General features: G+C 37.2%; 1 protein-coding gene across 1 annotated transcript in view; it reads left to right on the top strand.

The window, feature by feature from the left end:
* Positions 1-378: 378 nt before the first annotated feature.
* The window catches only part of LOC106875453 (alkaline ceramidase 3-like), a 112375-nt gene continuing 85970 nt past the window's right edge, over positions 379-26783 (top strand). The window contains exon 1 of the mRNA XM_089357802.1: positions 379-508. Coding sequence (XP_089213928.1) covers positions 421-508 — 88 coding nt within the window. The 5' untranslated portion in view covers positions 379-420. The remainder of the gene's footprint in view (positions 509-26783) is intronic.

Here is a 26783-nt window from a genome sequence, read left to right as displayed (position 1 = left end):
TACATTGTACTCTTTCTCTTTCCCTCTCTCTCTCTCTCTCTCTCTCTCTCTCTCTCTCTCCCTCTCTCTCATACACACACACATACACAAACACATGTGTTCACCTGCTAATGAGTTACCCAGGAAATACTTTAGGTTACACTGACTTGTTCCTCGTTCTTTCACAGTTATGTTACTCCCTTTCTCTGTCTGTCTGTCTGTCTGTCTGTCTGTCTGTCTGTCTGTCACTCTGTGCCACATACTTACCATGTCTTCCATTCTGTTGCCACACACACACACACACACATACACACATTATAAATGAACCATAGTTTGAAGCATCTTCATTAGTCGGTAATGTGTTATTATGTGTTATTTATCATCCATTAATTTCTGCTTGTATTTTTCTGTCTTCCAGGGAATACCATTAGTAATCTTGTGATGATAATCCCACCCGTGTTTCTGGCTGTATTGGCATTGAGACAGAAACTCGAGATGAGGTTGCTGATGTGTAACATTAGTCTGCTAAGTAAGTAAATTATTTCTTTTATCTTTGTATCTGTTTCTTCTTTCACTCTTTATATTTCATTTTAACTTTTTTTTATTACCCTTTCATTTTTACCTCATGTCTCTTACCCAATGTCTCTTAAATTTACCTTGCTACTTTTTAACCTCTTACTTTCACCCTCTTTATTTTTTCCATCTCTCTTACTCTGTCACTTTTACCCAATGCTTTTTACCCCTTCACTTTATACCCTTTCTCTTTTATCTCCTCTCTTTTACTCTATCATTTTTACTTTTCTCTTTTACTCTATCACTGTTCCCATTTCTTTTATTCTTTTTCCATTTCTCTTTTAACTTTTTTTTTACTCTATTTTCTTCGCACTTTCTCTTTTACTTAACTTGTTTTTTTTTATTTTATTCACTTTTATTCTGTACCATCTGTTCTATCTCTTTTACTCTACCAATTCTTCATAGCCTTCTTTTTCTTCTCTCCGTCTGATTTATTCTCATTTTGTTTTTCCTATCTTTTCTACCCCGTCTCTTTTATGCTACCATTTTTAACTCTTTCTCCTTACTCTTTCTATTTTTTCTATTTTACCTTATCTCTTTTATCTATCTGTTCTATTCTTTCTTTTGATTCTATCTCCTTAGTTCTATCACTTCCTATTCTATTCCTCTTACTCTATCATTTTTAGCTCTTTCGCATTTGCTGTCTCTTTTCTTCAATTTTATTCTATCACTTTTACTCTTTACCACTTTCACTTTCCTCCTTAATCTAGTAATCTTAACTCTTCTATCACATTTTATTCTCATATATGTTCCCTGTTGCTTTTTTATCTTTTCTTTCAGGAAAATTGTGAAGGTTGATTTTATCATATATATATATATATTTATAAACAAAATTAAGGGTTCAGCAACAGGTTGCTTCACCACATACCAAAGTTATGTAATATATATATATATATATATATATATAACATGAAATACATAGATGTCCTTCAGCTAACTAGAACTCAGTGATGTTCTTTGTTTTTAGGCTAGACAGTATATTCTACCTATAGTCAAACTAACTTAGCAATATATACTACACCAACCGCATATAATTGACTCTTCTTATATCAGTCACTGATCAATATCAGAAGCAACTGTTAAGTTAGTGCTATAACATACTTAATGTAATGAGCACCGAAAATCTAATTGGAAATGATTACGTGGTGAGGAAAAGATAGCATTAAATCATCATTGTTGTCATCGTCATCATCATTATCATCATCATTATTTCATATTTGTTGGTAAGCGTTGGACACTCAGCAATGCATGTAGACTTCATCTTACTGAGGTATTGATGAGAGGATCAGAGTAAATTTACAATCTTGTACGGTAGGCACAGGAATGGCTGTGTGGTAAGTAGCTTGCTTACGAACCACATGGTTCCAGGTTCAGTCCCACTGCGTGGCACCTTGGGCAAGTGTCTTCTACTTTAGCCTCGGGCTGACCAAAGCCTTGTGAGTGGATTTGGTAGACGGAAACTCAAAGAAGCCCGTCGTGTATATATATATATATATATATATATATATATATATATATATATATATATATATATATGTATATGTGTGTGTGTTTGTGTGTCTGTGTTTGTCCCCCTAGCATTGCTTGACAACCGATGCTGGTGTGTTTATGTCCCCGTAACTTAGTGGTTCGGCAAAAGAGACCAATAGAATAAGTACTAGGCTTACAAAGAATAAGTCCCAGTGTCGATTTGCTCGACTAAAGGCGGTGCTCCAGCATGGCTGCAGTCAAATGACTGAAACAAATAAAAGAGTAAAAGGGTAAAAGAGTAGTTTGCATTGAAAATTAGTATATGTTAGAATATAAAGTACTCTGAGGCATTCTTTGCATAAAAAATAACAGTCAAGTTTATTGACCCCTAAAAAGGATGAAAGGTGAAGTTGACCTTAGTGGAATTTGAACTCATTATGCAAAGGGTCAAAAGAAACGCTGTGAAATATTTTGTCTGACAAGCTAACGATTGTGCCAGCTTGTAACCATAAGGTTTTAATCTATAACAATTTTTGTATGAGCCAATGAGGAAGTCTACATATTTACTCAAACTGCTAGAGAAAGCAATCAAATAACACTCATATCATTTTAGAAAAGGAAGGACACATTGGAAAAATTGTTGTTGGCACTCTGTCGCTTACGACGTCGAGGGTTCCAGTTGATGCGATCAACGGAACAGCCTGCTCGTGAAATTAACGTGCAAGTGGCTGAGCACTCCACAGACATGTGTACCCTTAACGTAGTTCTCGGAGATATTCAGCGTGACACAGTGTGACAAGGCTGTCCCTTTGACATACAGGTACAACAGAAACAGGAAGTAAGAGTGAGAGAAAGTTGCGGTGGAAGAGTACAGCAGGGTTCGCCACCATCCCCTGCCGAAGCCTCATGGAGCTTTAGGTGTTTTTGCTCAATAAACCCTCACAACGCCCGGTCTGGGAATCGAAACCGCGATCATATGTCTGCGAGTCCGCTGCCCTAACCACTGGGCCATTGCGCCTCCACTGATCATGGTTAACCTGGGGTTAAACAACAACAGCTGCCAATATGTATTTATACTATTTATTATAGTCTTGAGCCTATGTAGGCTTTATGTAGATGTTGTCCTTATTTAACCCTAGGTTAGCCTAATGAAGCAGATTTAGGTTCAAAGGATCAAAGACATTCTAGTTCTAGCTATGATCATTTAGTTAGGTGTGGGTAGGGTAATCCAGTACAATGTATCAAGGACTACATTTATTAATAGTCCTTCCCTTTTGTTTGTCCCTAAATAGTCATGTGATCAACTAGAAATAGCAGCCAAATTATCCTCTTATTTCAAATCCTATAGTCTTAGAAAAAGAAAAGACACATTGATTAATGTAGTCCCAGATACGCTGAGGGTGGAAGTTCTTGTTGTTGTTGCTGTCATTGTCATTTAGTCTTCGATCAGCTCTGATCAGATAGAACTATTATCAAAATCATAGTTTTGCATGATCATAGTGTGGTCATGACCATCCCATCTTTTTTCCTTGGCACAGTGGAATCTATATTAGCCAACCTGTCTTTCATTTCTAAGACTTAAAGTGTGTGATTTGAAGGAACTTTGCAATTATTTCTAGCAGGTCAAAGGACTATAATGAGGCTCTATTGTCTGAACTTATGAGTGTGTGTATGTGTTTTGGGTTTGGGTTGGGAGTTTGTTTGTAAACAGAACTAGTAATTGTTAACTCCATATTGCATAAATTCTCAAGAATTACCTGGACCATAATGGAAGCTATGAACAAGAGGATTTAAAGTAAATATCTATGTCTTTGTGAAAAGCAATTCCATTGGTATTTTTGGCTACTGGTTATTTTGCAATCTTAATAATACTTTGCAAGGATATCAAAGAATAGTTTTATAGAATAATGTCTTTTATTCACATTTGGAATATGATTTTCCGTTGTCTTTTTTCTTCGTTTTCTTTTCTTTTGATTTGTTTTGCTCTGTTTACATACATATGTATACCTAGTAGCATGCTTTCAATTTTACATGAATATGTACTCACATGAATATATACTTCCATATAAAATGTTTATTTATACTTCCACACGAATATATATACTTATACATAAGCATGTGTCCTCACACATACATACACATATTACACACATAAGCATACAGGCATCATAATTTTCATTGTATGCTTTCATTATGGTTAGATAAATATTTGATTTCTATATGCTGTGGTTGTTGTGGCTGTGATCAAAGTTATTCCTTTTAAACCATCCTATTTGTGTTCCAGGCTTTGTATAGTCCAGTTTACATTATCCATTATGTCATTTTCCTTTTGAAACAATAAGGTATGATTTGTTGGAAATTTGGTTGATATTTATTTTTAGAATGATCACATGCAGGCTTCCTTATTCATTTAATACATTTGTTATTAGAATTGTTGCCCTTTCTTCAGGCTACAAACTTTTGAGCAAGCCACATGACTGGTACATATTTTAGCGTGAATAAGCAATTTGGGCTTTAGTTGGAAACGGAATTCAGAATATAAAGGACTGTGACTAAATACCACTAGCGTTTTCTTTTTATCTCCTAAGTTCACTGCTTGTTGATGGAGTGAGGAAAGCTTTGGTGGTTAGAGGTGTTGGAGTGAGAGAGGCAAGAGAATTTATAAATGATAGAAAAACTTGGAGAGTGTTTGTGGATGGATGAGTGAATTTGATGTTGCTCAAAGAGGTACGGAACCAGCATGATGCAGTGGGGGTAAACCAGCATATGTTGTCGGGCCCCACTGCTGATATTGGGGGTTGCATTCTATGCCTTGATCCGAGCATAGAACGGGGCTCACCTTTTTGAGTTGGGAAATGAATGGAATGCCTGGTGTGTGTCTTGTGGCTACCCCCTCCTAAAAAACTGGGGAATAGGCCTAGATATATAATAAAAGAAAAAAGTTCACTGCTCTACAAAGCTGGATATGCTGATGATGCTGTCAGCTGATTCTGACTAGCAGAATGTATCCTTTCAGCAAGAAACAGAAGTGCAGATACTCCAATCTAGTTTCTAATAACAGTTTCGAAGGTAGGTACAACGCCAGAAATCTCAAATCTTGGAACATTTTATTATAGTACCCCAAGTATGTAACTGGTACTTCATTTTATCAATCTCAAAAGAACATAAAGTAGTGTTCCACTGACCCTATAGTACCCAGCTGGTATCAATCCTGACAAGAGGAAAAGCAAAGTTAACTTCAATGGAATCTGAACTCAGGACTATTTTATCTGGCACAGTAACAATTCTGCCAGTTTGCTACCTTAATAATAATAATAATAATAATAATAATAATAATGCTTGGAACCACAGATTTTCTTGTCAGTTGTTTGACCTTAACCAGTTGAGCATGTCCCTTGGTGGCTGACGATATGTGCATCTCTGATCACGAGCAGAAGCAGTGGGGTAGCATCATAGCCATGTGTTGAGAGGAATTCTTTGGGGTTTGGATAATTCACCTTTGGAAACATGGGTGTTTTGCTCATCATCCTTAAACAAACCTTATTCAGGGACCTTTTGAGCGGGATGGGCTACTCGACCTGAAGAAAATTCTAACTGGTCCCCATCTGCGAGGTCATGCGCTGTTTATCTTGATATGAGATCACAATGTTGCACACATATAGTTGTAATGGATGTGCCTGGTGTACCCTTATCAGACAGGTAGTCATGATGGGTATACAGGATTTTGTATATTTTACCCCAGTGTCACTTTGATGGTATGCACTGCTCTCTCACTCAATAATAATAATAATAATAATAATAATAATAATAGTAATAATCATAATGATAATAATAATAATCGTTTTTACTATGAGCACAAGGCCTGAAATCTGGTGGGAGGGAGATTGTTGAATACTTTGACATTAGTGCTCAACTGGTACTTATTTCATCGACCTCAAAAGAATAAAATGCAAAGTTGACCTCAACAAAATTTGAACTCAGAATGTAAAGACTTGAAATGCCAGTAAGCATTTCATCTAGGGTGTTAACAATTCTTTCTGTAGTAGTTTCTTTCTGTGATCTCAGAGATCATGCGAAGACTGTAGGTATATCCCATTCCTCCAGACTAAATCAATAGAAAAAAATTTTAGCTGTGCTGCTGCTGCTGTTGTTGTTGTTGTTGATGGTGGTGGTGGTGGTGGGGGGAGATGGTGTTATAATTCTTATATATCAGAGTTCTAAACTTCATAATTGTGTCAGATGCAGCTTATAGAGAGCTAGATGCTGGAATCTGATACAGTAAAGAATTAGAACAACTGCAGCCACTACAGGCAGCTGCAAAAAAATCTGCAACATCAGCAACAAACACAATTATTGTTTTTTTTTTGTTTCCAATATTTTCTTTTTGTATATTTCATTTAGTGATTTTATTTCCAGGAATATTTGTCGTTGTTGTTGTTGCTTAACTTCCAAGTTGGCTCTGATCAAAAGGCAGACATTCAAATTATGACCATCCTGTCATAGGTTGTGTAAAAGACACTATATAATTTAGTCTGTCCTTCTTTCATGATAATAAGATGTGGTTTGAATAAGATATGACTGCTGTTTTCTAGAAGATCAATTAACCATATTTAAGCTCTGTCATTGCCTCATCTCTATGTTAGTCATAGCAGGTTGGGCATCTATACAGAGAGCTCCTATATTGACTCATTTGCCAGCTATTTCTTGCAAACTGAGTGACCACATTTAGGCTACTTCATTGGCTCATTTGGTTGCTGTTCTTAGTAGTTTGAGAGACTATGGAGAGTGCTGTCTGATTGAATCACTTGGCTGCTGTTTCTAGCAGGCCAAGCATTTATGGAGAAACCTCCTTTACTGGCCAATTTTACTGACCATGTATAGATTCTTTCATTAACATTTGGTTGTTATTTTTAGCAAGTCAAACAATCCTATGTAAGCTTCCTTTTTGGCTTGTTTAGTGACCATGTATGTACAGGGTCCTTCAGTAATTCATTTGATTGCTATTTATAGCATGTCAAGCAATCATGTAGAGGGCTCCTTCATTGGCACATATTCTTTCGAGGTGATTAGTGTTTCTGTTCTATGTGGTTGGTTGCCATGCTAGATATAGCAGCTAAACCTCTTTCGAATCATATTTTTCTGTCTTAAAAAACTACCAAAGGAAAGGATACCCTGGATAATATAGTTCTCTTGTAGTTCTGAAAACTTTGTATGAAATAAAGATGTGATCATTTCATCTTTCATTACTGGTCATCTTGGTTAGGGCTGGTCAAGGCTGTGTGGTAAGGACGGATTTCCTTTCATAGTGCCTGAAGGGAGTAATATTGACTGATGTTGGGGATGGGGGATGAATTGCCATGTTTTATAAAAGTAAGCTGGTTTCCAATGTTTTTAACCCTTTAGAATTTTTATCTGGCCATTTCAAGCCTAAATATTCTATCTTGTGTTCTATTTTGAAATTAGTCAGATATGATCTCTCACACCTACCCTATAATGTCATTTTCTAAAAATATACAAACACACCATTGAAATCTTGAAGCTACAAGATAATACATGATTAATTGAAAACGATGTGAATAAATAAGCATTACTTTTGACAGAGAAATCCGAATGCTAAGGGTTAAACTTGCCCAACACATCATGGTGAAGAAAGAATTCTATGCATGCAAAGTATATTTTTTATGTTTGTATATTTATTTTGCAAAATTTCTGATGCGAAATCATGTGTTGAAACATATTATTATATTTCAGGATGGCCATTGTTCATTTTCTTTATGCCAAATAAACACATCATTATATATTCATTCTTCACTTCAGCATTATTATTGTTCTCATTTTAGTGTCTTTTGTCTAAAATCTTTTGTCACACATCCTGTGACCTTTTCAGCAACTCTCCATCCCACATATCTCATCTCATTAATATATTTTGTTTTCTCATTAATACAACAACAGTTTCTTACTGAATTTGATAAATGGTAAATGTGTGGAATCCATCAGTCACCCCCCACACCACCAATATTGCCCTAACTCTTCGAAACGCTTAGTTTTAGAATGATGGCAGCTAATGAAGGAAATGTTCTCTTATGTGGCCTGTGTGTTTTCTGTACTCTGTTTATCATTTTGTCCACGTTTTTTTTGCAATGTCCTGTACCCAAATATGCATCTATATATACATGTAGATGTAGGTATGTACATACATGTACGTATATATGCATATACTCATTTATTATTTGTATATATATATTGTTGTATTTTGGGATGGTCACATTTTTCCTTTGTCAAATAGACATACACATTATATATTCATTCTTCACTTGTTTATTACTGTTCTTATTCTATCTCATGTCCATTTCTGGAAATCTTTTATCACACATCTGTGATCCCCTCAGCAGCACTTTCTGTCTTCGTGTGTGCTCTTGCTCTGTTTATTCCATTCTGTTCTTCTATGATTTGTCTCCTTATATGCGCATGTGTATGTACGTATGTGTGTGTGTGTCATTGTCCTTAGTAGCACTATGACCCTCCCTTCAGCCCCATTCCCTACCCCGTTGGTGCTGCTGCTGCTTCCTTTGAACCTGACTTTTTGTACCATTCTTGTAACTCACTGTGTTTGTGTGTTCGCCCATGCTGCTGCCATTTGGCAAAACAAAAAAAAAAATTACCATTCTGAAATACAATATCTGTTCCAGCACATGACTTTACATCAGGAATCTTGCAACACAAATTCATAAACATGCATAGAAATGCGTGTGTGTGTATTGACACATACACATAGAGAGAGAGAGAGAGAGAGAGAGAGAGAGAGAGTAAAAGAATTTGCATGGAAAGACAACAAAAGAATACACGGAAAACTGGAAAAAAACTCACAAATGATGTGGACATGCTCATCCCTCATTAATTATCAACCAAAAATCCTCACAGCCTCATGCCATTACTAAGATTGTTCATTTTGGTGGCTTCATCACCAACACGCTGCTGGAATAAATGATCAGGCATAAAGAAGAACATGAGACATGATAAAAACATAAGCAAACAAGAGCACTCAGAGAGCGCAAACCTCCGCCAAAGCAACACCAATGTCCTCTCAATGATTAGCCAGAGATGATTTCTAAAGTGAGAATATCTGAAATAAACATGACTGTTCTCACAAACAAGAATACTAACAATGAACCCAACTGCTCTCAAAAATTAAGTACAAAAACAGAATCCTTGTCCGGTACCAGATCGATCACAAAATCAAACATCCCTGAAAGTTTTATCTGAATCCATCCAGCAGTTCTTGGGATATCTTGTCCATGGACAAACAAACACAACTGAAAACACCTTTGCTAAGGTGGAGGTAATGATAAACAACATGGGCATTTTATATATATATATATATACACACGCTGGCATGGCTGTGTGGTAAGAAGCTTGCTTCCCAGCCACACCATTCTGGGTTCAGTTCTACTGCATGGCATCTTGTCCAAGTGTCTTCCACCATACCCTCGGGCTGAGTGGATTCGGCACTTGGAAACTGAAAGAATCTCATCGTATATATATTGGGTTGTCCGGAAAGTTTGTGCCGATTTTTAAAGGAAGGGAAAAAGGTCAATAAATACTTGCTATTACATTTTTAATCAACCAAATATGAACCATTTTGTTGCACAATGCATCTCCATCTTTCCTTTAACTTGAAAATACCCTCTTCCCAGAATTGAGGTGGTTTCATGGCAAATAAGTCAAAAGGTAAGCTACTATAAATCGGCATGAACTTTCCAGACAACCCAATATTTATGTGAGTGTGTCTTTGTGTCTGTGTTTGTCTCCCCAGCATCACTTGACTACTGATGCAAGTGCGTTTATGTCCCTGTAACTTAGTGGTTCAGCAAAAAAGACCGTTTGGATAAGTACTAGGCTACAAAGAATAAGTCCTGGGGTCAATTTCTTTGACTAAAAGACCCCTCTACGGTCGTGTTCCAGCATGGCTCCAGTCAAATGACTGAATCAAATAAAAGAATATATCCTATATATGCTACTAAGCATTTTGCTTGGCATGCTAACGATTCTGCCTGCCCACAGGAATTACTGGATGATGTAATCCTTGATGATCAAACGAACAAACAAATAAATAAATGGGGATGTCATGACTGGAATACCTTTGATCATAGGTTAGATCTGCTCAACCCGGACTGACCTTGGGTTGAACAATAGCAGATATCAATAACAACAACAAGAACTAGAACATCAGTAACACATACCACTTATAATAATAACAGCAGTGTCAACAACAAGCAGCATGACAATGAGTGACAGCATCTACAATAATAGCAATACAATACTCTGCAACAGCTGTTGTATTTCTTAATTTCAGAGATTGAAAAAAGAGAGAGAGAGAGAGAGAGTGTGTGTGTGTGTGAGAAAGTGTTGATGAGGTGGTGGGAAGGAAGAGGACAATAGGGATGTATAGTGAAGGCTAAGTAATTTCTATAATGTCACAGGTGTCCGGAAGAAAAAAAAAAACAAAGAGAAAAAAAAATGAATGGGATAATCTTGATTGTGTTGCAGAGAATATAGAGTGAGATAATTGATTTATTGTTGATAGAGAAAGCTAGCAGAGAAAGACATTGATCACCTGTACATATGTTATTGCCGTGTCCTGTAGTGCAATTTGTGTACTAATATATATATATATATATATATATATATATATATATATATATATATATATATATATATATATATATGTATAATGAGTTCAAATTCCACTGAGGTCGAGTTGGCCTTTCATCCTTTCGGGGGTCGATAAATTAAGTACCAGTTGCATACTGGAGTCAATCTAATCGACTGCCCCGCCCGAATTTCAGCCCTTGTGCCTAGAGTACAAAAGAACACACACACACACACACACACACACACACACACACACACACACACACACACACACATTGTGTGTTCATTTATTTTTTTTTGCATCTGTGATTTTATTTTTGATCTATGTAAATGAAGATATTCCCTTCATTTTGCTGATTTTCTTTGTCTGAAATGAGAAGATACATTGTGGAACAATTATTTTAATGAGTTGTTTCTGTTTATCACCCAGTGAGACACATCTGCACTGCCAGATGCTCCTGAACCAGGGATCGTTGCTAGATGTGTCGAAACAATTGTCGTGATTAATAATGAATTCTCGTATATTCCAACTTCTGTCTCTCATTTACCATATATATATATATATATATGTACACACACACTCACACACATATACACACATATATGCATACATATATATATATATATATATATATATATATATATATATATATATATATATATATATATATATATATATATATATACACATACATATGTATGTATATATATATATATATATATATATATATATATATATATATATATATATCAGGCATGGCTGTGTGTTAATAAGTTTGCTTCCCAGCTGTATAGTTCTGGGTTCGGTCTCACTGTATGACACCTTGGGCAACTATCTTCTAGTATAGCCCTGGGCCAATTAAAACCTTCTGAGTGAATTTGGTAGACAGAAACTGAAAGCTCATACATACACACATATGTATGACTGGTTTCTTGATGTGTGTGTCTCTGTGTGTGTGTATATATATATATATATATATATATATATATATATATATATATATATGCTTGATAACAGGTGTTGGTTTGTTTATATCCCCATAGCTTGGTGGTTAGGCAAAAGCAACTGATAGAATAAGTACTGAAGTGGATTTGTTCAACTAAAACACTTCAAGGCAATGCTCCAGTATGACCATCATCTGATGACTGAACCAACTAAGAAATAGAAGATATATGTGGCTGTCTATATATTATATATTATACATATATGTGTGTGTGTATGTGTGTATAAAAAGGGTTATAAAATGATGATGATGATGAATATGATGATATACACACACATTTACACTCTCATGGTGTATAAATACATATACATATGTATATACATGAGTGCACATACACACACATTTGTGAAATGAGTATATAATTAGATCTATATGTTTGTATGCATGCACATATATTTGTGTATGTGTGTGCAATGTAGAGTAATTATTATTTGTGTACATGAACTTAATTACTACAGATTTGCAGAGAAATATATATAATATATATATAAACACAATATACACACACACATACATATATGTATAGGTTTTCATGTTTGTGTTTAAGATGCGCATTAACATGTGTATGTGCGCTTTATCTAATGTCGTGATTATCTGCGTACATTATCTAAATTAATACAGATCTGCACGTGTTATATAGAAGACTGAGTCTGTACAAGCTTGTAAGTTGTCATTCATATGTAAACATGTTAAATATGTCTTGCCTCTCATATAACATTACATATGTGTTAAACATATGTAACGAGTACTTGGCATTTACCTGCTCGCTTATGAAAAGGCTTACGTGTGAATATGTGAGTAAAAAAGAGCTGTTGCCATTATGTATATATATATATATGTGTGTGTGTGTGTGTGTGTGTGTATGTATGTGTGTGTGTGTATGCATGTTTGTATTAATATATGTATGTATGTGTGTATATATATATGTGTGCGTGTGTATACATATATAAAAGCAAATACACACACACACACACACACACATACACACACACACACACACACACACACACACACACACACACACACACACACACACACACATATATATATATACATGTATACACCTATATATACATATATATCTACTTTGTTATTAAAGCTGCAAAAACATTACAAAAGCTGGCTGCTACTCAGAGCTTCATGTTCCTGTTTGGTGGACAGTTGTGATTCAGCTGGTACACATACACACACACATATATATGCATACATGCACAAATATATATATACATCTAGATATCAGTAAGTGTGTGTGTATTTACTAACACATAGGGTGTGCCAAACATCAACCATAAAAATTAAAACACATTTGATATATGCTGCATATTTCAAAAACAGTATCAATGTACTTTATACATACATACACATGCACACACAAACATCAAAATACACACACTCACATCCACATGCATACACACATGCATATGCATATATTTGCTCTTCATTTATAGAATGTGAAGCATCTCTAAAATTGATCACAAGGAAAATAGACGACATGTCAGATCTTGATTATTGGAATTGTCTTGAGAAGCTCAAACTTTATTCTCTCCAAGGTCACTATGAGCCCTATATTATTTGTATGGAGTGGAAAATACTCGAACATCATTGCCCAAATGATGTTGGCATCAACTTCAGAATTCAGCCGAGGCTTGGTCCCTGCGTCATCTATCCTCTACAAATATCATGCCTGCATCACATCATAACTGTAAGACAAGACTATTTCACCTCAACTGGCCCTGCTTTCTTTAACACCACGTTAAGACACATAAGACAAAAAAGATCTCATAACATTCAAACTGGTTCTCGACAAATATCTCCAACAATTTCTAGATGAACCACCTACACTAGGATATATATCTGCAAGCAATAACTCTTTACTCGAATGCGCTATGAAACATCATTAAATGTCTTTTCCAGGTGGTGATATTAAGTTAGGCAAGGCCTGGGCCAGTTCTGGCCAAAACTTATCTAAGTATCTAAGTGTACACAGTTCTCAAGACAGTCAAAAGTTGCAAAGATCAGTGGTTAGAGTTTTGGGCTCACAATCACGAGGTAGTGAGATCAATTCTTGGACCAGGCTGTGTGTTGAGTTCTTGAGCAAGATACTTTATTTCATGTTGCTCCAGTTCACTCAGCTGTAGAAATGAGTTGTGCTGTCACTGGTGTCAAGTTGTATCGGCCTTTCTTTTTCCCTTGGATAACATCAGTGGCATGGAGAGGAAGGGAGGCTGGTATGCATGGGCAAATACTAGTCTTCCATAAACAACTTTGCCTGGACTTGCGCCTTGGAAGAGAATTTTCTAGGTGCAATCCCATGGTCATTCATGACTGAAGGGGGTCTTTACCTTTGCCTACCCCATTTTAGACCTTTTCATCAATATCTATGTTCTGTAGTCTATGAACACCCAAACATAGGAAGTTTTCTGCTGTTACAGGGACATAAACAGCAGCTAAGTTACAGGGACCAGCATCAGTAGTCAAGTGATGCTGGGGAGACGAACACAGACACAAAGACACACATAAATACTGCAGTTTTCCCCTGCTTTACATATACCCAAATGGTTGTAACAGGTTCCTGCATGTTGGATGTTCAATGATGCAAAACATTTTGCTTTTCTTATGTTGGGAATTAGATTTACATATTCTTCTATGCATCAGTGATTATGTTGCCTATTGTCTGTAGTTCTACTGAAGTTGCACCACTTGTAGCGTCAGCTGTATGCTGAAGTTGGTGAAGACACGTAGTTTATTTGTTATCGTATTTGACTCACAATTACTAGTTATGAATTTGATTTCTAGTGGCACGTTGTGTCCTTGAGCAAGGCACTTTATTTTGTATTGCTCCAAGTTCACTCAGCTAACAAAAATGAGTTGTACCTGTAATTGAAAGGGTCAGCCTTGTCACATTAAGAGAACTACATTAAGGGTATTCATATTTGTAGAGTGCTCAGCCACTTGCACATTAATTTCATGAATTGGCTGTTCTGTTGATTGCATCAACTGGAACCCTTGTCATCATAACTGACTGAGTGCCAGTATTTTAGTTTTATGCTCAAGTTGAATCATTGATAAAGCTGTGGTCTTTGCTCTATCATGGAGTGTGCCAGGGAAGAATGGCTGAAAAATACTATTGTGCTGAAAACCAGGCCATATTGGAGGTTAAATTTTGAAGGTTTCTGTGCTCTAATAGAGGGTAATGATTGCACAACTGCATTGTTGTTCTTGTTGGGAGAAACCACATGAAGCTGTGGCCTGACCAAAAGTAATGGAAGTCAGAGATTCTTGGTGCAGTATGGTGAAACATGTCTCAGTTGCAGCTGTTTGAGTAAGGTGGAGGAAAAGGAGAAGTGGATAGCAGCAGTAGTAGTAGTAGCAGTAGTAGTAGTAGTAGTAGTAGTAGTAGTAGTAGTAGTAGTAGTAGTAGTAACGATAATGCTTTTCAATTTTGACACACTGTCTAATTTTGGCACAAGGCCTGCAATTTTGAAAGGAGGGGGAAGTCTATTACATTGACTTCAGTGTTCAACTGAAACTTCATTGACCCCAAAAGGAAGAAAGATAAAGTTGACCTCAGCAGTATTTATTTTGTCCGGCATATTAATGATTCTGCTGTCTTACTGCCTTTAGAGTGTAACACTAATAATAATATGAAATTCTTCATCATCATCATCATCGTCGTTTAACGTCCGCTTTCCATGCTAGCATGGGTTGGACGATTTGGCAGAGTTTCTACAGCTGGATGCCCTTCCTAACGCCAACCACTCAAAGAGTGTAGTGGGTGCTTTTACGTGCCACCGGCACGAAGGCCAGTCAGGCGGTACTGGCAACGGTGCATTTGAAATTGTTTTTATTCCTTGTTAAGGACATAACAAACAAATATATAAAAATATGATGATAATAATAAATATATAAATAAAATTAGAGCATGGTAAAGTACATTTTACACTATTGAATTCTTTTTTTTCTTTTTTTTTTCCACAAAGTTGCTAATCTTTCGTAAACCAAGAATCCCTAGGGCTACTGTTCAATACTGGGTTCTGTAGCAATTGGCAGATGAAAGATAAATCTCCTTCCCAATGAATTGATTTAGGTTTTCAGAATATATGTTAATTCCACTATTGTTGCTGTTGTTGTTCTTGCTTAGCCCTCAGATCAATCCTAACTGAACAAACCAATGACCTATAAGCAAATGGTTTTCCAACCATGGCTATCTCACACTTGTCTCAAGCATTCTATATCTAGAACTACATCTTCAAAGTGTGCCTTTGTTTTCAAGATGGACAGGTGTATGTTGATGGAGATTTGATGGCTATTTCTATCAGATCAAGCAGCCATGACCATATACACATAACAAATTACCAACTTTACTATATAAAGTGAGTAATGTATTACATAAACTAGCTTGATTTATAAGACTTATACGAGTGGAGTAACTTTCTTGGCCATACACAGAGTACAGTGTTCATGGCAGGATATGACATATTATGCTCACTGCTACTTATCCAGTAATCTATCTACTTGGACAATTGAAGCTATTGAAAATACTTAAAGGATAAGGAAATTTCAAGTAAGGTTAGTGTTTCCAAACATAGTGTCATAATTAGGCCTGTCACAAGGTTTTAATTTTAAATTACACAATTGATACAAGATGTCAAATATGTATTTAAAAAATGCAGAGGTTAATATGAAAACACCCTTAGATTTTTATGCTGGAGTAAAACAAAAGTGTTGTATACCAAAGGAGATAGGAAGACGAGTAAGGAAATGATGGATGATTCTGAGACATATGATTGAAAGATAAATTTACAATTGTTAGATATTGATTTTAAATTTTACTTCAGTACGACAATCAGCCTATTATATGAAGGCTAATTAGCAAAGGTTGCTTAAAACACACACACACACACACACACACACACACACACACACACGTGCAAATACATGCATGTGTACATGTATGTGTACGTATGTATAAATGTGTATAGTTATCTATCAAAAAGAATCAAACTTTAATTGAGAGGTCACTCAATACCTTTAAATGAAGTATCACTCTACATTGTGTACAGAAAAGTAATTTTTTTCACCCATTTTAAGGGCTGTCAAAATATTGATTTCCTCACAATAATACCACCAGAATATGTTTTCCAATGACTACCAGTACCTAATTACGTTATTGATTCCTCAGAATAGTGGAAAAACAAAAGGAAAAGAAATCGACCCTTGTGTGATATGAAGTCAAACCTTTGTGAAAGAAAACAACAATATTGTAATATAATATTTATCTTGTAGTTTTTCTGACTGTTGCTGTTACCTCTACTGTATTGAAGATGACACAATAATAGCTGTTTTTCAACCAACTGTTGCTACTCAGCATTTGGTATATCGTTTGTTTGGCACTGTGACATCATTGCGCAGAAGGAAATGTTTGGGTTAAAATCTTGGAAGCATAGCTCTGTTGCAGCCTTCATCTGTTTTCACAGTTGTTATGATACACTATAATTTCTCTGAAAAATAAGAGATGTGAAACGAATCAATGTTGCAATTCAAATTCCTGTGAAATTAGCTCAAGGACAATAAAAATTTCATAGCAACTCACCTAAAAATGAATGTTTATTACTTTCTCTTATTATAAATCAACTGCCAGTAGGTTACCACTTCAAACATCATCAACCCGTAAGCATTTTAGATTGGATTAAATATCTTTGTTATATTACAGAGGAAGTAGAAACCATGCCAAATCAGACTGGAGACAGGTGCAGCACCTCAGCTTGCCAGTCCTTGTCAAACCATTCAACCTACGCCAGCATGGACAGCAGACATTGAATGATAATGAGGATGATCCAAAGCAGAAAAGGACACTTGTCTTATGTATGCTCACCCCTGCTTTTATGGTATAGTCTGAGCAGGAAAGGCAACAGCCATGAAATGTTTCAAGGCCTCACAGACAGATGGAGTTTAAGGGTGGGTAGGGGAATTGCTTTTAGACTGAATAGTTAACCTGAATTGTTGCAGCATAATGTGTTGTGTTCTCTGCCAGAAGCACCCTAGGACAGGATCAGGTGGTAGTGTCAAATCAAACTCATAGGTTAATTATATTATTCAAAAACAGGAAGTCCTGCTAGAAATTCTTCGTCAGAGGCTCAAATATCACTCAAATAATGGACACACTTAATATTTTGGACCTGGTTGCACTTAGCTTGAAAAAATAATGGGATCATAACAGTCCTATGATCTGTACTATTGTTCATAGATCTACTCAAGCAGGACAAATTTCTGGGATATATATATATATATATATATATATATATATATATATATATATATATATATATATATATATATATATATATATATATATATATATATATATATATATATATATATATATATATATATATATATATATATATAGGAGTGGCTGTGTGGTAAGTAGCTTGCTTACCAACCACATGGTTCCGGGTTCAGTCCCACTGCGTTACACCTTGGGCTAGTGTCTTCTACTATAGCCTCAGGCCGACCAAAGCCTTGTGAGTGGATTTGGTAGACGGAAACTGAAAGAAGCCTGTCGTATATATGTATATATGTATGTATGTGTGTGTATGTGTTTGTGTGTCTGTGTTTGTCCCCCCAACATTGCTTGACAATCGATGCTGGTGTGTTTACGTCCCCGTAACTTAGCGGTTCGGCAAAAGAGACCAATAGAATAAGTACTAGGCATCGAAAGAATAAGTCCTGGGGTCAATTTGCTCAACTAAAGGCGGTGCTCCAGCATGGCCACAGTCAAATGGCTGAAACAAGTAAAAGAGTAAAAGAGTAAATATATACACCATCGGCTCCTCCTCATTTCTGAGTATTTCTTTTTTTCATTTGTACTTCCTCATTTATATCAGTGCCTGACAAGACCAAATTTTGCATGGAACAAAAGTCCACAGATGTCACATTTAATGATCAGTAGAGGTCTTGGCTGGATTTGGTCAGTTTCTTATTGTAACCATTTACGTTCTCTATTTCTTCTATGCCAGTCTTGATGGTGTGACCCCAGACTGTTCTCTCTTCTGCATTTTTCTCCCAGGATTTAGGGTCAATGTTGGTGCTTTTCATCATCTGTTTTAAATGGTCTTTGTAGCTTCACATGGGATGTCTGCATGATCTCTTGCCACCACTATGTTTGCTGTAAGAGGATTTGATATTGCAGTCCAATACACTTCATGCAGGGACATGACCTCCCATCTGAGGTGATGTTTGATGGTGTTGACCTTAATTCTATTGGTGTCACTTAACCCTTTAGCATTTAAACCAGCCATATCTGGCCCAAATATTCTACATGTTTTGTGTTCAAGCTGTCATGGTCTGACCTCTTACATATACCCTATAATGTCATTTTAAAAAATATGCAATTACATCGTTGAAATCTGAAAGCTAAAAGATAATGCAGGATTCATTCCAAAGAATGTGAATAAATAAGTATTAAATTTGACAAAGTAATCTAAATGCATTTCTGTTGAAATGCTCTGTCATTGATTCAATTAATTTTGAAAATGATAAAGAATTTGTCACTTTGTCACTTCTAATCTGGGGTTTGAAACATAAGTTATTATGAAAGTTTGACGGAAGATTTTAATTTAGATCACTTTAAAACAGGAAGTGCTTCTAAGCACATAGTTTGGGGCTTAGTTCCACTTTGTAGTACCTTGGGCAAGTGTCTTCTACTATAACCTATTAAGCCTTGTGGGTGGATTCAGTTGATGATAACTGGAAGAAGCTTATCATATATGTATGTGTGTGTATGTGAAGTGACTTCATTTGGGCATAGAGTAGATTTGAACCTGAATCTGCAAATTTCCCCTAACATTTCAACAGCATTTTTCTCACAGAAAAATGGAAGTTGATAAGAGTTTTGTTCAACACATGGCTTTGCCAATTCAATTTATGTCTTTTCCATTTGACTCTTAACCTCTTTTATGCCGTTGAAAAGTTGAAATTAGATAAGAATAACCTACATGAAACCACACATTGTTATCAACAATATACCTCTCTTTCTAGCTAGTCTGCATAGTTATAAGTACTAGAATTCTGAAAAGAAAAAATGGAGTTGGTGAAAAGAGACAACCAGAGGCAGGTCAGAGGATGAGCAGAAAGCAGACCAGTAGAGATTACAACAACAGGGCTGTCCTGCACAACGACCAAGTCACTACTTGCCTTACTCTCTCAGCTTTCCACCTTCAGTGACATTACTCTATCAATCTCCCTAGTACTAGATTGACAGGATCAAGCAGCGTAGAGCCTAAGGCCATACAGTATCAGGTACTGAAATACAACACTCCTGTTTATACAGATCTGCTCTCGATTGTTGATATTATCATCTACCCATTGTGGTTAAGTACTGATCACATGTAACGGTTAAATGAAATATTTGTTTATAACTTTGACCACTGTCTTTATTTCACGGAGTCAACATCACCAACATAGCAACCCGTTACATATGTGTTGTGTGTGCATATGCATGTGTCTCCTTGTTTTGACATCAAGAGTTAGTTATAAACAAGTATCACCATCACAGCAGCTGAGTCCCTCGTTTCTAGCCTTTTGTGGAAAATGTGTTTAGCGATGGGGGAGATATTATCTTGCTTGGAAACGTGTGAACGTTGGTGATAAGAAGAGCATCAAGCTGTACAAAAATCTGCCTCAAAAAAATTCTACTTGAACCATGATTACAGAGAAAATGTAGATGTTAAAGTGATGATGACAATTTTCTTGTCTGAAGTTGAGGTTATTAATCTGAAAAGTTATAATCTTATAGGTTTTAGTATAAGATTCTGCAGAAAGTTGTTGTTGTTGGCACTCCGTCGCTTATGACATCGAGGGTTCCAGTTGATCTGATCAACGGAACAGCCTGCTCGTGAAATTAACGTGCAAGTGGCTGAGCACTCCACAGATACATGTACCCTTAACGTAGTTCTCGGGGATATTCAGTGTGACACAGTGTGACAAGGCTGATCCTTTGAATTACAGGCACAACAGAAACAGGAAGTAAGAGTGAGAGAAAGTTGCGGTGGAAGAGTACAGCAGGGTTCGCCACCATCCGGAGCCTTGTAGAGCTTTAGGTGTTTTTCGCTCAATAAACACTCACAACGCCCGGTCTGGGAATTGAAACCGCGATTCTATGATCGCGAGTCTGCTGCCCTAACCATTGGGCCATTGTGCCTCCACGTGAAAAGTATTAATCTTATAGGTTTTAGTATAAGATTCTGCAGAAAGTAAATATACAGGAACTGTACACACTGTACAGCCAGTGAAAACAGCAGGTGATGCAGAGATCGGGAAGTCTCTTAAGCAGCTTGGCAGGGAGTCAACTCTTCTAATATGTCAAATGCAATGAAGAGATAGATAGGTAGAGAGAGAGAGAGAGTGGCAAACAGCAATGAGCAGTCTTACAACAAAGTGATCAACCCACCTGTTACCTAAGTAAAGTATTGTTGTTGTTGTTGTTGTTGTTGAGCAGATTTGTGATCAAACATCATTCCATTCATGACCATCCTGTCTTTTTCTTACATGCAGGGAATCCAAAACCATTTTATCCAATGTCCTCTTCTAAGTTATTATTTCTAACTGATCAAGGGATCATATTGTAGCTCCCTTGTTGTCCTATAATGAGTGTTCTGTGATGGAGATGGATGTAGTGATAAGACAGAGGATAAAATAGTTATATGGGGGTAATTGTTAATTAATTTTTCATAGGTTAGTTAGGAGTGAAGGGGAAGTACATGATAATAATAAAGTGCTCCTAGTACACCCTCTTGAGGGATTAGTGACAGTAAGGACACCTAGTTGTACAGCATTACTCAAGAAACAGGAAGAAAGAGTGAGAGAAAGTTGGGGTGAAAGAGAACAACAGGGGTCGCCACCACCCCCTGCCGGAGCCTCATGGAGTTTTTAGGTGTTTTCGCTCAATAAACACTCACAATGCCCGGTCTGGGAATCGAAACCGTGATCCTCCGACTGCAAGTCCGCTGCCCTAACAACTGGGCCATTGCGCCTCCACTTTTAACCCTTTAGCTTTCAGATTACTCTTGTCAAATATTATACCTATCTATTTACATTGTTTTGAATTAATCTTGTAGCCTCAAGATTTCGATGATGTGATTGTTTATGTTTTGAGTAACATTGTAGGGTATGTGTGAGAGGCTGGATTTTATCACTTTGGATATAGAACAGGTAGAATATTTCGAGTGGATTTGGCTGGTTTAAATGCTAGAGAGTTAATCCTGGCACTTATTCTATTGGTTCCTATTGTCAAGTCACTAAGTTATGTCAAGCGGTGGTGGGGGGACAAACAACACCAACACACATGCACACACACACATACACACGCACACACACACACACGTACACACACACACACATACACACGCACACACACGTACACACACACACACACACTCTCACACACACACACACATACACACACACAAATATATATAATTGGCTTTTTTCCGTTTCTGCTTACCAAATCCACTCACAAGGTTTAGATTGGCCTTGGGCTATAGTAGAAGACACTTGCCCAAGGTTCCATGCAGTGGGACTAAATCTAAGGTCACGTGGTTGAGAAGCAAGCTTCTGAGTTACACAATCACACCTGTGCATATGAAGCCACGCCTACATTAGCAAATTAAATTCAGGTTTCATGCTCTGTGTGTGTGAGTATGTGCGCATGTGTGTGTATGTGTGTGTGTGTAATCTGATGGATTCATTCATGCATTCAAGTTTTATAGTTGTAAATGTCTGTCTATCAAATTTTAAGCTACGCAGGATATATTTACATTTATGAAATTAGTAGTAATGCAGAACTGGCCCAAAGTTATATTGTTGAAAACATTTGTCCAAAGTGTCGTGCTATGAAACTGAACTCAAACCCACATGCAAAATGCACCTCTTACCTCACAACACAGCCACAATTGTGCCTATTTATTAATCACTCAGTCATCAACATCATCGATTAACATCCGTTTTCCATGCTGGCATGGGTTGGATGGTTTGACTGAGGTCTGGAGAGCCAGCAGCTGCACCAGGCTCCAATCTGGTCTGACAGAGTTTCTACAGCTGGATGCCCTTCCTAATGCAAACCACACTGAGAGTGTAGTAGGTGCTTTTTATGTGCCACCGGCACAGGAGCCAGTAAGGCGGGCCAAGCAACGATCACATTCGCATGGTGCTTTTTACATCCCACTGGCACAGGTGCCAGTTAGGTAGACCTGGCATCAGTCACAGTCAGTTGGTGCTTTTTACATGCCATCTGCACTGGAGCCAGTAAGGCAAGCCTGGCAAGAACACGTTCAGACGGTGCTTTTTATGTGTCACCGGCACAGGTGCCAGTCAGGTGGACCTGGCATCGACCATGTTTGGAGAGTACTTTATACATGCCATCAGCATGGGAGCCAGCCAGGGTGCACCAGCCCCAGCTACAATATTGGTTTTACTTGACTCAACATATATATATATTAATAACATAATTATATATGTTTTCATAAACATACTAATATACATATAAGTTCACGAGTATCTACTGATTGATGTATATGATCGGTCGCTTTTGTATGTGTATGAGAGTAATGGACGATATTAGTACTAAATCATTTATTTATTCATTTATTAGTGTAATTAAAGCCTTGTTAATGAGGCAGAGTGGGGGTGAGTTACTGGTGAAAAGCCAATTACCTATTATGATGGTGCAAAAGGTTTTCCCTGATGTAAAAACTGCTGTGGCAGTCAATAATAGTCGCTCTATACATATATATTTAATAGATTGTAATCATAACACTAATGTTCATGGGCCGGTTGAGTTTAATTGCTGTGTATCTTTCAAGTCACCAGTGACCTTTCAGGGCAATGTGCATATCTCCTTTGTCCAGACCAAACCAAACCAATGATATATATATATATATATTTAGTGAAGGCGTATGTTCTAGTACTTGGGCTGCTGCACTCATGATTGCTAAATTGTGGGTTCAATTCCCTGACCGGGCAACACGTATCTTGAGTAGAATACCTTATTTCGTGTTACTCCAGTCCCCCTCCCCCTTTTGATCAGGGGGAATGTTGGTCTGCTTACCTAGCCAGCAGAGTGGCATCATTTGAAGGCTGAAACAATGCAGAAGTGCATTGTGACCAGCGATGTGTAACAACATCTGATAGCCTGGCTGGTTACATGATTACATGATACATATGCATGTCACTGCATTGACCAGACTATTGGATGTCATTATGCACTGCTGCTCTTGATGTATTTCCTCTCATTGTTTTAGCCTTTAAATGATACCGTAAAGGCACATGGCTCAATAGTTAGAGTGTCAGACTAACAATCATGAGGTAATGAGTTCAATTCCTGGACTAAGTTATGTGTTGCGTTCTTAAGCAAGACACTTTATTTCACATTTCTCCAGTTTACCCAGCTACAAAAATGAGTTGAAACATCACAGGTGCCAAGTTGTATCAGCCTTTGCCTTTCCCTTGTATGACATTGGCGGTGTGGAGAAGGGAGACTTGTATGCATGGGTGACTGCCAGTCTTCCATAAACAACCTTACCCTGACTTGTGCCTCAGAGGGGAACTTTCTAGGTGCAATTCATGACCGAAGGGGGTGCTTACCCTTTAAATGATACCACTCCACTCACTAGACAGGCTGGCCAACATTCTCTCTGAATAGGATACCGATCTGTCACAGGGTTACTCATTTACAGTGGAGTGGACTGGAGCAATGTAAAAGAAGTGTTTTGCTCCAGTCTGGCAATCGAAACCATGATCTTTTGATCATGTGCGTAACACTCTACTGGTACTCTGTTAGTTGTGATGTTGCGGGTTCCAGGTGATCTGATCATCAGAACAGCCTCTTCATGAAATTAATGTGCAAGTGGCTGAGCACTCCACAGACACCTACGCTGAATGTAGTTTGCAGAGAAATTCAGTGAGACACAGAATGTGACAAGGCCAGCCCTTTGAAATGAGATAGAACTCATTTTTGCCAGTTGACTGCACTGGAGCAACATGAAATAAAATGTCTTGCTTGAGGACACAACATGCCACAAGGAATTGAACTCACAAGCTTACAATCATAAGTGGAATACCCTACCACTAACCCATGCACATTCACAAGTGCAACACTCTAACCACTTGGCCATGTACCTTATATTATATATGTATATGCACACACACACACACACACACACACACACACACACGTTGTGTATAACAATGCCGATAGTGTGTAGCAGCAATGCTTTGTTGGTTGGCTGGTTGGTTGGTTGGTAATGTTATCTAACCCTAGATCAAACAAACAATCCCTTTTTTTACATGTAGGGGACCTCAATCCACATTATTAAGTGTACCCTTTTTTATAAGTAAGATGTGATTTAAGGGATGGGGAGGATTTGGCTGCCATTTCAAGCATGCCACACGACCACCCAGAGGTTCTCTGTAAACTTGTGCTTGTATGTGTCTGTGTGTGACTATGTATGTGTGAGCAGCAATGAATGAAGGTAGTGACTTCATAAGTTTGTTTAATTTGCTGCTCTGGCTAGCAAATGGTAGATACAAGTTGTTCATTAGTATGTATTTATGTCTTTAATTGATGTAATCTTGATCAACAGTCTGAAGTAGGTAAAATATACTGTCTACAATCTCCTCATGCATTAAATAGTTTATTTTTAACATAATTTTTCTATTAGCAGAGTCTTATGTTTGTAATATTTGCATATGTGGGGATGTTTAGGAGTGTTGTAGGTGTGTGTAGAAGTGTGGGTGTGTGTAGGAGTGTGTGTGTATTTATATGTGTAAGTGTGTGTAAATATATATATGTCTTTTTTTTATTTTTTTATTTGTTTCAGTCATTTGACTGGAGCCATGCTGGGGCACCGCCTTTAGTTGAACAAATGAACTCCAAGACTTATTCTATTGGTCTCTTTTGCCAAACTTCTAAGTTTCGGGGATATAAACACTCCAACATCGGTTGTCAAGCAATGGTAGGGGGACAAACACAGACATAAACATATACATACATATATATGTATATATATGTATATATATGATGTATATATATATATATATATATATATATATATGACAGGCTTCTTTCAGTTTCTGTCTACCAAATCCACTCACAAGGCTTTGGTCAGCCCAAGGCTATAGTAGAAGATATTTGCTGAAGGTGCCATGCAGTGGGACTGAACCCAGAACTATGTGATTGGTAAGCAAGCAACTCACCACACAGACGCTCCTGATATATATTCTTTTATTCTTTTAGTCATATGACTGCAGCCATGATGGAGCACCACCTTGAAGGGCTTTAGTAAAATAAATCAATCCCAGCACTTGTTTCTGTTTTTTTAACCCTAATACTTATTCTATTGGTCTCAAATTCTGCCAAAAACTTGATATGCAAGCCCAGACTATCAAGAAGATTCAGAAGACCTTTAGAGATGATATTATGGAGAAAAAAAACACAAATAAAGGAGTGGTACAACCGGTTCAAAGATGGCCATACCTCAGTGGACAGTGAGCCTCATTGTGGCAGACCATTGACTAGCAGAAGTGATGAAATGATTACAAAGGTTTGAGGAATAGTCTATGAAGACCGTCATGTGACTATTGAGGAGATTGCTGCTGAAGTTGCATTCAACCATGGGTCAGTTCAGTCAGTTCATTTGGCTCATGTTGTCCAAGCATTCTACATCAAGCAAAACCCAGCACTTGTTCTTCAGGTTTCCTACTGCCCAGATTTGGCTCCGTGTGACTTTTGGCCATTCCCAAAGCTCAGAAACACACCGGAAGGGAGAAGATTTGCGTCAACGGTGGAGACATTGAGCAAAATTTGATGGTACAGCTCTACAGTGAATTCCAGAAATGTTTCCAACAGTGGCAGGAACATTGCCAGAAGTGTGTAGACTCCCAAGGCAAATACTTTGAAGGAGACTAAATCAAAATGGTGAATTTTTTAATATTACTTGTTTTTTTGGCCAAAGGTCGGATACTTTTTGACTATACCTTGTGTATATATTTATATATATATATATATATATATATATCATATATATATCACCATCGTTGTCGTTTAAT

The sequence above is a fragment of the Octopus bimaculoides genome, chromosome 9 (genome assembly GCF_046866305.1).
Source record: "Octopus bimaculoides isolate indiv1 chromosome 9, ASM4686630v1, whole genome shotgun sequence".
Lineage (NCBI taxonomy): Eukaryota > Metazoa > Mollusca > Cephalopoda > Octopoda > Octopodidae > Octopus > Octopus bimaculoides.
The sequence above is the reverse complement of the archived record's forward strand: the minus strand, read 5'-3'. Positions and strand labels throughout refer to the sequence as shown.